The 12512-nt window shown below is 36.1% G+C and overlaps 3 protein-coding genes across 3 annotated transcripts; 1 reads left to right on the top strand and 2 right to left on the bottom strand.

Annotated features, from left to right (window-relative positions):
- Positions 1 to 850: 850 nt before the first annotated feature.
- Positions 851 to 2064, top strand: LOC18014443 (F-box protein At4g05010). Its single transcript, XM_006396573.2, has 3 exons — positions 851 to 1287; positions 1426 to 1500; positions 1596 to 2064. Exons 1-3 carry the CDS (start codon positions 1033 to 1035, stop codon positions 1800 to 1802), a joined length of 537 nt encoding a protein of 178 aa, XP_006396636.1. The 5' UTR covers positions 851 to 1032; the 3' UTR covers positions 1803 to 2064.
- Positions 2065 to 7205: 5141 nt separating this feature from the next.
- On the bottom strand, positions 7206 to 7856 carry LOC18014263. The gene has a single exon (XM_006396572.2). It carries the CDS (start codon positions 7702 to 7704, stop codon positions 7426 to 7428), a length of 279 nt encoding a protein of 92 aa, XP_006396635.1. The 5' UTR covers positions 7705 to 7856; the 3' UTR covers positions 7206 to 7425.
- Positions 7857 to 10911: 3055 nt separating this feature from the next.
- On the bottom strand, positions 10912 to 12105 carry LOC112085149 (zinc finger BED domain-containing protein RICESLEEPER 2-like). Its single transcript, XM_024154176.1, has 3 exons — positions 11674 to 12105; positions 11024 to 11615; positions 10912 to 10940 (listed from the first exon to the last, which is right to left on the bottom strand). The coding sequence occupies exons 1-3, from the start codon at positions 12103 to 12105 to the stop codon at positions 10912 to 10914; spliced, it is 1053 nt and encodes a 350-aa protein (XP_024009944.1).
- Positions 12106 to 12512: the final 407 nt, after the last annotated feature.

Below are 12512 nucleotides of genomic sequence, written 5' to 3'. Positions count from 1 at the left end.
CATACAACAAAAACGAGCTATATATATATATAATTTAATATAAGGAAACTTCATCATTTTTTCAATATCATTCATCACATGCGCAGAATACAAAAACAGATAATTTAGTATGGAATGTTGAAGTTTATTTATAAGATGAACCTATTTTACAAAAAAAAAAAGTTTATTTATAAGATGTTATGTATATAAATTTAGTATTATACTCTTAATTGATTTAGATTTCCAAATCGTTTTAGATATGTTGACTGTTGATAAAAAAGAAATCTATCATAAATTTTTTTTGGTCGTAAAATCTGTCATAAATTAATACACTAAATCAGCATAATTAATTTTTTTTTGGTCGTCAATCAGCATAATTGATAATCCCTAACTTTTATGACAACTTTAAAAAACTTTTATTCGACGACAAAAAAAAAACTTTTATTCAGCACTTTACGATTCTTGGAAACCTTAGCCGCAAAGCATGGTATTTTCGTAATTTCAGGCGCTATTAGCAAAAAAAAAAAAACTTCATTCCCACGTGGAGACTGCAGAGTATCAGAGGATCGCCGTCATAGTCGAATCCAATGACATGAGTCAACTTTCCTCAGTCCTCACTAAGTTTCAAAACACACCGTTAAAAACACGTGCCACACAACAATCCAAATGGTACACCGATTAATCCGTGAGCCGTACCTCACGTGATTCGTGCTTCTCATTTAGAAAAAACCGACACTGCCCTTGTAAGCCAGCCGAAAAAAGACACCGACCACGATCTCCACTTAGAAAATATTAACCAATCATAAAATTCCTCTTTAAATAGCTTACTTATATTACAGTAGTCTCGTCTCTTTACGCGTTAAACAAAAAAAAAAAATTCAGATTATATAAAGCTGATTAGCTTATCTTCTTCATTCATTCTTTTCCTTTTTTTTGTCTCCTAATTTAATTTCATTTCTCTCTCAGAAAATTTTATACAATCTTTGATCATATTTATTCCCTCCTTTTAACCTCATTTTAGATTTTGCTTCTAAACTCACTTTATCTGAAGTTATGGAGTTGTCAAATGAAAGATTTGATATTACTTCGAAACGCTGTAAATTTCACGGCGAGGAAGAAGGATTAGGATTAGGGTTTGTGAGGTTTACCAGAGGATTGGGGAGGAAAAGGATTTTGATTTCGAAATCGAATGAAAAAATCGTTTCGAATTCCGATCAAGCTCCGGTGAAGATTCCGTTGAAAAGATCTAAGAGCGAAACCACGGAATCCAAAAAGTCTATGCTTGAATCTCTGCATCAAGATATTCTGGTAAGTTAATTTAATTTAAACCTCATTTCTCTGTAAAACTTGCGATTTGTTTGGTTAGATTTTGTAGTGATTTTAATTTGATTTGATTTTGTAGTGATTTTAATTTGATTTGATTTTGTTAAATCGAATTTATCGCAGATTTGCGTACTTTGTCATGTGGATCACGAGGACCTAGCGAGACTAAAACGTGTATCTACAACAATAAGAAAAGCTGTAAGTTCCTCTTTTTTTTTTTGACAAAATTATAAAACTTTGATCTTTCTAATTAAGCAAAATTTTGATGTTTTTTTTTTTTAATATGAATTTAGGTATTGGAAGCAAAGAAGTCGCATTTTGATTATAGCACACCGAAAAAGACTCTGCCTTTTCGTGACCCATTATTAATCCTTGAGGAAGATTCCACGAATTTGAGTGATCAAGATGATGAAATTGAGCCACCTAATGCACCGATTCGAAGGAGGAATAATAATCACGAATCAGATTTGTCGAAGATCTCTATGGTATTGTTTAAATGAGAAAGAAAGATAATAACAAGAAGCAGCTAGTTGTGCAGGAACAAGGCATAGAGTTTGATTTTGCTTCCATTCTTATCATTGAAGCTTTTTTCTTTTAAAAAAGGTTTATTATGTTTAATGATCATGTGAATATAACAATTATTTGCAGAGTTTGTAAAGTTAAACTATTATATGTAAATAATTTCTTTTGGGTTGTGATCAGAGTATCCAAAGTATTGATTTTGTCCTTTTCAATAAAAAAATGTGAAGATTCTGTTTAATTCTGCTATTTCTTGACTTTTCGTAATTATTTTTATTTATTTTTATATGTAAGTGAACACATTGAATGAATCTTAAGAACTTGCTTATAAGAAATAATTCGTGTCAGATTAAATTATTGTGCGGACTTTACACCATATGTATAAGCTTTATTCATTCCACAGCTCAAAATAGGTTGTTCTTTATTTTATACATTGCTCTCCACATGTGGATGTAGGAAGACAAAAGAGGAAAAAGAGAAGCAAATTCTATAAAAATATAGCAAAAAAGTATCTTCACGAAAGTTCTCCTTCACTTTATATAATTAGATAACAAACCACACCGACAGCTATTTTTACTATCTGGAAAGTTGTAAATTATCGAACCCATGATCTCTCTTTCTCTTAACAAATGTCGTATTCGATTTTTTTTTTTTGAGTTTGATAGAAGCATCCATTCTTCTTTTTACAGATTATAAAAATACTACTAAAGGAGGCTTTAACCCAACTTACGTGGCTCAAGCCTGAACCATACAATCGTGCACATACATACATTGTGTTGATCATTTAGTAGAATTTAAGCCACAACTAATGAAAGTGGTCAGTCGAAAATGGAAAGAAACAAAAGAAAAAATTAAAAAAATATGTGGAACTAAACGAAAATAAAAGGAAGACTTGAGAAGATTTGGACTCAGATATAGGTAATGATGAGTGGGTCAATCTTCAACTAACAGTGTCTTGGTGACCCAACAGCCTAATACTATCAGATTTTATGGTCTTAATTATTTATTCTTCAGTTTCGATTTTTCATAATAACTAAATGACCCACCCATATCATTATCTGCGGACGTGAGGAGAGGCCATTAAGACATAATAAAAACAATCTAATAATAATATTGGATGTATTCCTTCAAGTGTGTCTTGTTAAAAAAAGACAATGGTTTGGAAACGTTAATGTCGGTGTATAATTCTTGAATTTACCATTGTATGTTTAGTCCAAAATATATTAACTCCTAAAATAAAGTGACTACGTGATTAGTTCTACTAACATATGCATTCCTGCCTAATTTCTGCATTAGTCATAAACCTTAACATACCCAAAACTGCAAAATGACGAAAAACTGAGAAATATTACTTTCGGTTACATGGGCTTAGTCCTCTCCGCAATGTCTTAGACATTTTTGCTGTTGACAAAAATGTCATCTCCAAGGCTAATAACACTGATCCCAAAAAACTACGCTGTCAGCATAGCACTACAGTAATAGAATTTATAAGATGAAATGTGGCCTACCGATGGGTCTTCAACAATGCATAGAGCCTAACAAACTTTTCGAAGAATTCCCTCTGCTGCTCCACCGAACATAAAAACGGGTCCGTCCCCATTGTGCATGTTAGCAGCCTCTTGTCAACCTTGTAGTCAGTGTAAGCATAATTCTGCAGACGGGGCATTTTGTCCCTCCATAGCAAGACGTTGCAATTCGCGGCATCCTCTACGAAATCGTCTCTACAGTCACCATCCTTTACTCCGACTCCAGCATCAACGACACTCTGTCCAATCAAGCGTTCAGCCTGGGGGTTCTATAGTGACACAGCCGTAATAATAAAAATTAGTGATGAAAATGTTAAGTATACCCGATAACTAATACGTTACCTATGGATCAACCATGTTATCTGTTAACAAATAAGATAACTGTGTCAACGCCAATGCTTATAGCTTCGAACGTAGGGACATCATTGTTCTCGCCCACCTCCGATGATGCTGTCTGAAGCCGCAAATCCGCATGACCCCTATTTTCCATCGCAGTACGCTCTTGGAAGGCCCAGGATTATTGTTGGGCCGAGTAACCTAAGACAAAAATATGAATGGAGATGGATATACGGAAAACTAACAATATAAACAACTACACACACTCACTTCGTCTCCCATTTGTTTTACCATACCCATGGCGTCCACAATTGCTGCGTCAGTCTCTTTATTGGCGTCATTGGTTGTTAGTCTACGACTATCCGAACGCGCTTGGGGTACAGGGGTCATGATCGGGCTCTTGCTGATGTCTTTTGCAGATTCCGTTTTACCTCCAGCTGACAAAGACTTATCTAGAAATCTAAGGATGTTCGACAAGAGTTCTTCTTACATATCTTTTCGTTTTTGATCAAGGGTAGACTTCAAATTCTCTTCATACCCAGCCACAGCTTTCTCGATCACATCCATCTTGCCGATTGCTGATTTCAAAGTTGATTCTATTGAAGCTAGCTGCAGCCTCGTCTGCTCACCCGTCGTATCCGCAGAAACCATGTTGTCAACCTTGTAGTCCTCCTCTTCATCAGACCAGCATAAATCCTCATGGACCCTTATGGCTTCGGGGGCTTCTGGTATTATACAAAACACGTCAACCTGTAAATGTGTTTTTTTTTACGGTTAACAAAAAGCTTAATTGGATTAAACATATTGTTAATATAAGATTTAATTGGTATTCGGCTAACGACATAGTTATTTACTAAAAGCAATCAATTTTGATGCTAATAAATCGTTTACCAGCATAACTAAATCGCACTAACCTTGCCCTCTTCGTCTACCTCGCAAGCGTGTCCAGAGCTGAGACCGAGTTTGGGAGCATACGACCGAATTGCCAGTTTTGGGACAGCTTTTTCGGTATCGTTGACGTTTTTCTGGTCGGCCGTGTTCTCTTCCATCCTAACACCATCAGTGACCTCGTCTGTTTTGCCGTCATCATCCTCGCCGTCCTCCGATTTAGAGGAAGACGACGACTCGTTTACTTGTATTACCTCCATCAAGGCAGAAACTGCTTCGACCAGGATTAATTGAACAGCGTGAAAAAAAAACCTTTGACAGCTACAGTACTCTGAGCTAACGCGACCTCGTCTTTGGCCTTAATGCTTGACATTAGCATTTCAAACCCAAGCCGCCCCCATGGATACGCAAAAAAACTCGTCAAGATCCCTGGTCAATTCGACATGGTTGTGCATAATCTTAGACCTGTGGTTGGTGGGGCATAGAACTGCTCCGGTAATGGCGAGACAGGCATACTTTAGCCGGGTCGTCGTGTCCGCAACCGTCTTTTTTTTAAGCATCTTCGTCGCCATCTCAACGCTACAAACTTTGAGATTATCAAACAAATCCAGCCAGTACGGTTTCTCTTTTACCGGATTTCGTTTCTTTTTCTTCGGTCTCGGTGGGTATTTACCGCATAACAGCCCCGTGACTATTGCGAACTCTCGAAGCGAGACCCTAACTGGCCTTCCGGCAAACAAAATCCAGATTTCGTGCTTCTTCTTGACTTGCAATAGGCGAGTTATTATATAATGACCAAAGCTCCCGGAGAACGCTGGTTTTTCTGCTGTTGCGATGAATTTTCCAAGGTGAATTTCACAGGTACATTCACTATTCGTCGTCAAGAGCGTCTAGAATATTTCCGATTGTCTTGGTCTTGTGGTATGAGTTGACTCGTTCTCCGGATGTTTCATCGCCAGTAGCAAAAATCCTGAATGGTAAATCTAAATCGGCCATGACAATCCTGGGGAAAATGACGGGGTTAATCAGATATGTGTAGTTGTATCGTTATAATCATATATATATGTATGTAAATCTTACCTATTATGAACTCTGATTTCCCTGTTCAATCACTTCTACTACGGCGCTGTCAAGGAATTACCACGTTCTGTTAATTTCAGTATTGAATTTTTGTAAACTTTAATCTCTTTTCATTCTTAATCGGAAAAAAAGAAACCGGTTTGATTAACAATTCTACGTATTTAGTTATTCTTTGTTTTAATGAATAAATCTTTAAAATAAAATTCAAAATTGGCCGCTATAATTGCCACATTTCGTCTAACATAATCTTTCGTAGATATGGCTATAGTTGTAGGTTATAATAGGGGCTTTGTGGGATTAAACAAAATTGTATAGTTAATAGTATTGCGTCAGTTATGCAATTACGGCATTAACTTACGTCAAAGGCTGCAAATTCTCTTTATTTATTATGCATATTAAAATAAGATCATTTTGAAACAGTTTTTAGATATCTATTTTATTGCTTCAAGATATCTCTCTTACCCAAGATCATCTTCCTACAACTGAAACAGTTGCAAAAATTATGAGCAACAATATTGTAGTAGAGTTTCTCCCACATTTGCTCTAACCATATGTCCCACAAGAGAACTTGCAAGCTAGCTTGCGCAAAATACAAAAATGTGCTCAAGCTATACAATGGTATGGCATTGAATCATCACAAAAGACGTAGGCATCACAAAACTGTGTAGGCATTCATCACTTTTACAAAGATTGATGTGGTTTCTTTCATTTAAATTACCGAGCCGGAGATGTTTTATAAGTCTTCAGCACGAAACACAAACTTGAAAAGCATCATATTCAAAATAAAGCTTGAAAGAACCAAGAAGCCATTAACTTTTTCACACCTCACTAAACTTAATGTAGTTTCTTATGGTACACATCCATTTCGTAGAAAGTTGCAATGCCTATGGTCAATATAGAAGAAGTAAAGGGCAAAGTGAAAGTCAAGCAATATATATAATACACCAAGGAGAAAGCTAATAAATTAAAAGGAATAAGATATGAAGGTGTATTTTGCTCTCTCCTCTAGGATGTACAAAAAGATTTCATGTAAGTATTTCTTGATTTTCTTATAAGATTAAGTTACGGAATTCAAGTTTTTATAATTGTTTTACATTCTTGAAGTTAGTATGTTGTGACAGATGGTGAATTTTTGAGATTAAGTTAGAGAAGAATGTTTTAGAGGGAGGATTCAATTCTTGATTTATTAACGAAAATAAAACACTTTCATTTTTTAATATATATTCCGTCTGTTTTATTATAATTGATTTTCTGAATATTTACACTCAGATTAAAAAAACTATAAATACTCAATTATTTATTGTTTATTTTTATTAATTAAATTATTTTTATAATTGATTTTATTATTTTTATTATTATTTTTCTTTTTTAATTGTGTGTTAATAAAATAAAACAATATACATTAATATTATTCATTCAATTTAAAGAAGAAATATGCATTAATTAGAAGTAAAAAATCAAATATTATGAAAAAAAAAACCTAGAAAATCAACTATAATAAAAAAAGGGAGTATTTTGTTAATACTTGACTGAATAAAATAGAATTTTGTGAAATTGATTTGGTGAAGACTGAAGACAAACTAATTTCTTCATCACAACTTTTATTTTCATACATGATTTACAGAAACACAAAGAACAAGAAAGATGAAAAATATTCACAGAGAACATCGTAAAAGCAAAGAAAACAAAGACAACTCAAAAATCAAAACACAAACACTTAAAAAGAAATGTTTTGATTTCGATTTCTTTATTTTTTCTTTCTAATCCACCAGATCTAACAAGATCCCCAACAGCTCAGAAACATAACCGTACGCAGAGATTCCTCCGCCTGCCTCAGCCTCTCGCTCGCCGCCGCACCAAATCGGCTCGATTCTAGATCGCCTTTGAGCCTCCGCACAGAAGACGACGGAGATGATGCTACTGTACTCTGCGGCGACGCAGAACTAACCGTGACCGATTCTTTGACGGCGGATCGTAAACTCGTCGTATCGCCGCCGGTAACACACTTGTCCTTCATCAACTTGCCCGAAAGCTGGCTAATTGCTCTGGTCATTTGCTGCCACAGATTCACTGAATAGTAGTATTATTTCTTTTCAGATTATCAAATTCTGATCTTCTTAAGATTTTTTTTGGGGCTATTCTTCTCAGGCTTTTCAGATTCTGAAGAGAGAGAGTTTCTTCTTCTTTGGAGAGTGAGGATAGATTATATTTTTATATAGAGGGAAAGTGAAAGTGAAGTGAGCCAGAGGATTTTGGAGAAACAACCGGCTGAGACGGTAAAACCGGTGGCTCGCTCGACGATTCGTGGGATTGTTGTTGGATAAGACGACCGGCACGTGCCGGTTCAGGAAGCTTCGCGACATGTTGGTTGTGTAGATATGATCGATGAGGAATGGATATTTTATTTTTTTCCTTTCACTTTAAATCGTTTACTTTTTAAAATGAAATTGAATATCTGCGTCGTTTTCCGCTGGATAAGTACTATGAATAAATAAATAATACACCATGTTTTTGGTTTGAGGAAGACATAATTGTGATGTTCATTTCCAGATAACTTATTTTTATCTATTAGAATTTGACCAAGGTTTTTCTTATTATTTCAAGCATGTTTTTTTTTTCAAACTTTGTAGCTTATACTAACTATTTTTTCTAAGAAAAACTATTTTACATTATTACCACCTAAAATTTTTATGAGTACAAAGTTATAAACATGATGCTTTTTGAATACAATGTTATACATTTTCCATTTTTTTATATATATTTTTCACCTTCCATCTTATTTTAATGGGTTGTACATGATTAAAATAGTAAATAATGAATACATAAACTGAAAATAAAAATCAAATAAAACCAAAATTAAAACCAAAGTTAATATAGAGGATTAAAAAGTATTTTATGCATTTTTGTGAGTTGAACGAAATTTTCTTTTTAAATAATTATTACTACAAATCGTTAATGTTGCAAGTTTTTTGCTTATGTTCTTTTAGATTCGTTTATCTCAGCTTTGTTGTTGTGTTTGTTTGTACAGAAAATAAAGATCAAGACGACACAACAAGATTACAAGTTTCCACTCCAAACCGGCAATAGTATATCTTGGTGAGTTTTAACCCAACTCATAAGAGTATCAAGAGAAGTTCTTTACAAGTGATTCACACATCCCACTCACACCTCTCACCGTATAGAGAAATATCCCCAAGAAAAAGATGAAGAACGAGGAAAAAGATGAAGATACACTCACTCCTTACAAGGTTTTCACCCGCTTTTTTATCTCTCTCATTAGGATGTAAGTCTATCTCTTGCTTACCACTCTATTCTTCTTCTCTGATACTCGCCTTTGTACACTCTGGATTGTGATTCAGCAAAACGCAGAGCTCAAGTCTTCAAGCACAAACTGGGCTTCGACTTCAGCTGATCTTCCATTTTGGGCCGTTTCCAATAACCACCAGGCCCAAGTCCAGGTAACAGCAAATCCATGTAGAATCATATCTCACAATCTCCACCTCGATTTGATTTTGGGTAATTTTCCTCGGAGAGACTCACCGCCCCTCTTAACCGTTCAGACAACACCATATCGGAACCCTAGCTTCTCACTGAGCTAGAATTCAGTCTTTGAGAACACTCAGATGACTTCACCTTTATTCTAATTTCTTCACCGGCATCAATTTTGTGAGAATGTCTGCCGAATTTACAGCTGTATCTCTCTTTGATACCGATATCAATCCATCTGCCACAGAGTCTCTGATAAAGCTCATCCTCACAGCCATATGCTTCGTCCTCTCATGGAAGGTGTTGTTTTTAGCCAAGAAAATTGCACTCTGCAAATCGCAGAAGAACTCCACGGCTTTCTGAGGAAATCCTAATTCGCAGGTAATGCCACTCAGCCATATCACCTCTGTTAGTGCTATGTATTCTGCTTCGGTTGTTGGCAGAGAAACTATCTGTTGCAGACCAGAACGCCAACTAACTGTTTTACCCCCTACTTGAAAAGCATAACCGGTAGTGGATCTTCTTCTATCCAGGTCAGCTACGTAATCGCTGTCACATTCACCTCAAATTTGTTTGCCTTGTTAACCGTTAGCTTCAAATTTGATGTGGTTTTGATGTATCTGAGAATACATTTAACCGTTCTCCAATGTTCTCTGTTAGGAGCACTCATGAAGCGACTTACCAGACCCACAGCTTGAGCTATATCAGGACGTGTGCAGACCATGGTGTACATGAGACTACCAACTGCACTGGAGTAAGGTACGTGTTTCATATCCTGCTCTGCTTCATCTTTTTCTTCTTGCTTAGTGCTGGAAAGTTTGAAGTGACAACCCATAGGAGTAGAAACTGGCTTTGCTTCAGTCATTCCAAAATTCTTCAAAATTTTCTCAACATAAGCTTCCTGCGACAACATTAAAACACCCTTGTTCCTGTCCCTAATGATATCCATGCTTAGGATCCTCTTTGCAGGTCCTAGGTCTTTCATTTCAAACTCATTGCTTAGAATATCCTTCAGCCTTTTGATTTCTTTGATATCTTTAGCAACCACCAACATATCATCCATGTAGAGAAGTAGATAAACATAACTCAGCCTGGGCTTTCGGGTATTCGGATCGGTTCTGGGTCGGATCCGATCGGTTCTGGGTATTTCGGTTCTTGACAATCAGGATCCAAAATGGTACCGAAATTGATTCGGTTTGGTTCCGTTCGGTTCCTTTCGGTTCCGGATCGGTTCGGATCTGATGATCTAAGAACCAAAAAATACCCGAAATAATTCGGTTCTTATTCGGTTTGGATCCGGTTCGGATCCTGATACCCGAAATCTCTAAGTTATACCCAAAATAACTTTAAAAGTACCTAAAGTTATGAAAAGTACCCGAAAATTTAAAAGATCCGAAATTTTAAAAAGAGTTTCAAATGTTCAACAAGCATCATCCATCAAGTATCAAAAGGCATCAACGTGCAAAAACATCAAATACAAATAAAAACAACAAGCATCGAGTACAAAAACAAACAAAGTGCAGAAGCATCAGATTAGAGTCTAAAAAAGATGCCAAAATAAAACAAGTTTAAAGAGCTAAGCTAGTAGTCACTAATGTTGTAACTTGTGAAACATGAAAAATGCAACAACATCTTGTCTTGAGAAACTGTAACAAAAAAACGAGTACAACATTAGTCAAGATATCTCATTACCAAATACAACTTTAACACACATCTCATTGCAAAAAATGATGTCTCTTACCTCAATAACGACCCTTAGCTCTTCATTGAGTCCTTACTCATGCAGATTCTTTTCTCCAAATTCTGTAAAGTGAAAAAAATATGATCATAGTAGTGTATAACTTAGAAAATTAAACTGGAATTTGACAAGGACAAGAGTAACTAACCTCTCTGAAGATCATCTTGGTCTTCAATCTCATCAAGTAGTTGCTCGATGGTTATAGTTCCCCTACTATCCATCCTTATCTCAGACTTCAACCACTGCTCAGTACACATCAACACTTCAATAGTGTAATGTGGCAAGCAACTCCTGAATGGATCCAAAATGCGACCGCTGATACTAAAAGCAGACTCTGAGGCAACTGATGAAACTTGCATTGCTAGTATATCCTTAGCAACTTGTGATAGAACTGGAAAATTTTGGTTATTAACCTTCCACCAAGAGAGAACATCATACTCAGATCCTGCAAAAATATGTGGATTCTCCACATTTTCTGTCAAATATAACTCAAGCTCGGTGGTTACTTCCTGAAATCCTGATTCTTGTACCAGTTCTTTGTACACTACGTCCATCCTTTCATAACGAGCACGACCAACCAAGTTTAGCCTACGGTTTCTAGTTCTGCCTAAGTCTTCAGCTCCAGTATCAGTCTGAGTTGCTGATCCACTCGCTTGTGCCTGAGAAGAAGTACCATTACTAGATGCAGTATTTGACCGGTTCACGGAACCACCAAACCAAACATTATACTCCTTAAACAACTTTTTTCAGAATATCCATGATTGAATCATACATCTGATTTGCAATCAAGCTATCTACTCCATACAGCTTCTCAAAACACAACTTAGCAAATTTCATCTTGTTCCTCGGGTCAAAGACACTAGCTACTATTAGCATCCTATTCATCTCGGTTTCAAAACCAAATGGATCCCAATATTTACCTAACTTGGAAAGCATAGAATCCACTTTCTTTCTCAGATCATCATCAGCATCTAGACTCAATGATATCAGGTTGCGTTCAATTGTTACCATTTCATTGTAACATTTATGTGAACGAGGTGAATTAGTAGCAGAGAGGACAAGTGTAGAGTTGTAAAAAATGACAAGGAAGTTGAGTAACCTGTCAACTGCCAGCCAATCTTCTTCAAGAGGTGGACCAATCCTTTTCGTTCCATCCACTCTTTCTTTGAAGTAATCATTATACAACCTATCTTCAGCCTGCATTTTGTCAAATGCCAACTGGAAATCCATTTCCGTATTCAACATCAGATATGTTGAATTCCACCTGGTCTTGCAATCTAAAGACAAACTCCCTCTTGTCATTTTCCCTGTGTCCACCCGAAGCTCAAATGACATCAATCTCGGTGTAGAAGACCTCACAAATTGTACTCCATTTTGAATGGAAGCAATATTCTTGTCGATCTCATGCAGTCCTTCCTTAATGAACCATTGAGCACTAATGAACCATTTGCTACTTGGCTGAATTCCTCCTTACACCTCCTCATAGCTGATGAGTTTGCTGTAGCATTATCCACTGTAATAGTAAAGATCCTCTTGATGTCCCACTCAGCTAAACATTCTAGAAGTACAGCAGCGATTGTAGCTCCCTTGTGATCACAAATGTGTTTGAATCCAATGATGAGGTTCTTCCATTGCCA

Source organism: Eutrema salsugineum, unplaced genomic scaffold (assembly GCF_000478725.1).
Source record: "Eutrema salsugineum unplaced genomic scaffold, Eutsalg1_0 scaffold_3, whole genome shotgun sequence".
Lineage (NCBI taxonomy): Eukaryota > Viridiplantae > Streptophyta > Magnoliopsida > Brassicales > Brassicaceae > Eutrema > Eutrema salsugineum.
Note: the sequence above shows the minus strand (reverse complement) of the source record. Positions and strands in the feature narration are given on the sequence as shown.

Coding starts and splice junctions, on each gene's coding strand:
- LOC18014443 (XM_006396573.2), top strand. CDS start 1,033: ATGGAGTTGTCAAATGAAAGATTTGATATTACTTCGAAACGCTGTAAA. Junction 1,288..1,425: donor CTCTGCATCAAGATATTCTG/GTAAGTTAATTT, acceptor AATTTATCGCAG/ATTTGCGTACTTTGTCATGT. Junction 1,501..1,595: donor CTACAACAATAAGAAAAGCT/GTAAGTTCCTCT, acceptor ATATGAATTTAG/GTATTGGAAGCAAAGAAGTC.
- LOC18014263 (XM_006396572.2), bottom strand. CDS start 7,704: ATGACCAGAGCAATTAGCCAGCTTTCGGGCAAGTTGATGAAGGACAAG.
- LOC112085149 (XM_024154176.1), bottom strand. CDS start 12,105: ATGGATTTCCAGTTGGCATTTGACAAAATGCAGGCTGAAGATAGGTTG. Junction 11,616..11,673: donor GTTTTGAGAAGCTGTATGGA/GTAGATAGCTTG, acceptor TTCTGAAAAAAG/TTGTTTAAGGAGTATAATGT. Junction 10,941..11,023: donor CCAAGATGATCTTCAGAGAG/GTTAGTTACTCT, acceptor TTCACTTTACAG/AATTTGGAGAAAAGAATCTG.